General features: G+C 53.6%; 1 protein-coding gene across 1 annotated transcript in view; it reads left to right on the top strand.

The window, feature by feature from the left end:
• Positions 1 to 2,238: 2,238 nt before the first annotated feature.
• LOC104531557 (granzyme E) overlaps positions 2,239 to 3,123 on the top strand; it is a 3,220-nt gene continuing 2,335 nt past the window's right edge. The window contains exons 1-2 of the mRNA XM_029087103.1: positions 2,239 to 2,305; positions 2,861 to 3,023. Of these exons, the coding sequence (XP_028942936.1) occupies positions 2,239 to 2,305; positions 2,861 to 3,023 (230 nt within the window). The remainder of the gene's footprint in view (positions 2,306 to 2,860; positions 3,024 to 3,123) is intronic.

The following is a 3,123-nucleotide window of genomic DNA, read 5'->3' as shown; positions in this document are numbered from 1 at the left end:
AGAGGCCAGTTCTAGCTGGGAGCTCTCTGCCTTAGAGCTTGTTGTCATGTTTCTGTCCCTCTCAGGAAGGCAAGCCCAGCCCCAGCAGTACAGTGTAAGCAGAGACTGTTCCAGCAATAGCACAAGACAAAAGGGCTTCTGACTCTCCCCTCAGCCAGGTGATGTGCAGAGGTGAGCTTCTCCTCTTCGCAAAGGATGCTCCAGCACTGTTTTGAGACAGCCCCTGCACCACAGCCTGAAAAGCTTGTGCCAGCCCCTCCTTCCATGGCCTGCACTGGGTGTAAAGCAACCTGTGTAAACTCTCGAGCCCCAGCTAGTTCCTGATGGCATCTCTCATACACAGATAGGAGAGCGACAGACACTTTCCTGGAGGAGATGACAAGGGGCAGAGACAGTGCATTGGTAAATAACGGAGCTGCAGAACTCCCCAGTGCAGGACAATAGGTGTCTGTACAAGTTCAAGAGGAGACTGGACTGGTTTGTGGCAAGAAAACACAGCAGGGAATGTTACATACACAGAAACTGCACGCGAGTCAAGGGAACAGGATGCCTGCCCTGTTCTCACAGTCCTTCCGAAGCTCCCACTAGTCACCTCTCTCAGAGGGAGGAGATGGCCTGCAGTCCAGCCCTGGATGTCTGCTCTTATCTTCTCCCTGTTCTTGCCTGGGACAAGGGAAAATACCTCACCTCTGCCTTCAGCACCCATGCCACCCTGGGGAAACTGAGAAAGGTCCATGGTTTGGGCTTCTGCTAAGGCTGCTATCAGCTAGGAAATCTGCATGTGAAAAGGGTGCAACTGCTTATCTGCATAATACCAATCTCTGTCACGGCAGGGTTTTCCTTGAAGCTCCAGCTGCTGCAGTCTTTGCACGAGAATGGCAGCTTTTAGCTTAAAAATGGGTTTTTTCTCTGTGGCACTGGGGGCAGAGAGGAAAGCAAATTTACTGGCAGTCAGTGAGGTGAGTCAAGGACTTGTCAGCCCCATTTCGTCACAGCCGATGGAAGGAACCGCTGCTGGCGTGAGCGCAGAGATGTGCCCATCTTCCACCTTTCGATGGAGTCTGTGCACTGGTGCCAGTGGGGAGGCAAGGGGACATCCTGGGGGCCAGGGGGGAGCGTGTTCAGCGATGTGCCACCAGCTCTTCCTCCAGCATGGTCCCTCTGACCATGAGCTGGAGGAGGAGGAGGTGCAGGCACCGCGGGGCCTGCTCCAGGGATGACAGATCCCCGCCATGCACGGCAGAAAGGTACCTGGCACTTGTTTGCTATTGAAAAATCCCTCCCTGCCAGGGTAGGGGCAGCACTGGCTGTGACACGCTTGGACGTGCCCCTTCCCAGAAAAACAAGACCAGCTTCAGGGAGACGTGTCGTCAGGATAGCTCTAGCCAGTGAAGGGGCAGAGTCCCAAACCTGCATTCCTGTCTCCTGCCACTCTCAACACATCAGAGGGAAAGTGAGCCCCTGGCCCAGGGTCACTGAAGTGTCCTCCTGTCTTCTCTCACACTGGCTGGTAAGAGACAGTCAACGCCCCAATTCAATGGTGAACGACTACATCTGGAAAGAAACACCTGAAATGGTGTCTTTTGCTGTACAAAGCAGACTCCTGAGTCAGCAGCTGATGCTGGTGCAGAAGAGAGATGTCATGGCAAAAGCAGCCGTCGTGCTGCTGTGGGCCACGCTCATGACGCTGCCATAACAATTTCTTGCCCTCAAACAGCCATGACCAGGGTGGTGTTATAAATGCACTCACACCAACTTTGCTCTACTAGCCAGAAAGAGCAGGAGGGTCCTCAACTGCCACAGCACGGTCTTTGGAACTGGTACATACAGTGAAAGAAATCTTGTTCTCATGGGGCTCATGATAAAAATCAAGAGTTTGCAGGTACCCAACAGCAAATATGAGCTGCAAGGGAAGAGCACACTGGCAGGCAAAGTGATGAGGGTGGGTGTGCTCCCTACAGCTTCCAGCTCAAAGGCAATGGCTCTAGGTTTAGAAGGATGTCAGATACCCCAGGTCAGGCCCAAGCTGAAGGTGGGTTGATGCCCAAGGCTAATGCTGACTGAATTCCCCTCTCAGATCGCTGAGGCATGCAATTTGCAGATAGATTAATCAGATGAGTCTGACTTCTGTGGTTTTCCTGGTGTCTAGTCTCAGGCTATAAAATGTTGCTGGGAGCAGGAAGAGACCCCAGCTGCAGCCTCACCTCCAAGGGATCCACTGAAGCTGAGAACGCCATGATGAAGCACCTGCAGAAGCAGCTCCTGCTCTCCCTCCTGCTGGTGACCTGCCCCCCGGCTGAAGCCAGTAAGTAGAGTGGCCTGGAAGTGAGGAGAGGGCTGGGGAAGGAAGAATCCCAGACAGCATGTCCGGTGCTGTGTCATAGAATCACAGACTGGTTTGGGTTGGAAGGGACCTTAAAGCTCATCCAGTTCCAACCCCCCTGCCAGCAGCAGGGACACCTTCCACTAGACCAGGTTGCTCAAAGCCTCATCCAGCCTGGCCTTCAACACTTCCAGGGAGGAGCAGCCACAGCTTCTCTGGGCAACCTGGGCCAGTGTCTGACCACCCTCACAGTGAAGAATTTCTTCCTAATATTTAATCTAAACCTCCCCTCTTTCAGTTTAAAGCCGTTTCCCCTTGTTCTGTCATTAACTGCCCTTGTAAAAAGTCCCTCCCCAGCTTTCTTGTAGCCCCTTCAGGTACTGGGAGGCCACTAGAAGGTTTCCCCAGAGCCTTCTCTTCTCCAGAACAGCCCCAACTCTCTCAGCCTGTCCTCACAGCAGAGCTGCTCCAACCCTCAGATCATCCTCGTGGCCTCCTCTGGACTCATTCTAACTGGTCCATGTCCCTCACCCTCAGTCCCACCCATTGCAGATTATTCCTGGAATCAGGTGGAGGGAGGAGGTGAAGCCAGGACCCGCTCCACGCCGTACGTGGCCTTTCTGCAAGGAAAGAACAACCATTTCTGTGGAGGCTTCTTAGTGGCCCCGAACTGGGTGATGACAGCAGCTCAGTGCTTCGCGTAAGTTGTTGTTATGTTCGTTCAGCAGCTGGTGATGGTCGCACTGCCGTGATCCAGGTAACATCTCCTGGATGCTGGATGGAGGTCTAACAGTTTGAGC

The sequence above is a fragment of the Antrostomus carolinensis genome, unplaced genomic scaffold, assembly GCF_000700745.2.
Source record: "Antrostomus carolinensis isolate BGI_N321 unplaced genomic scaffold, ASM70074v2 scaffold38660, whole genome shotgun sequence".
Taxonomy (NCBI): domain Eukaryota; kingdom Metazoa; phylum Chordata; class Aves; order Caprimulgiformes; family Caprimulgidae; genus Antrostomus; species Antrostomus carolinensis.
This window is presented reverse-complemented; position numbering and strand designations above follow the sequence as displayed.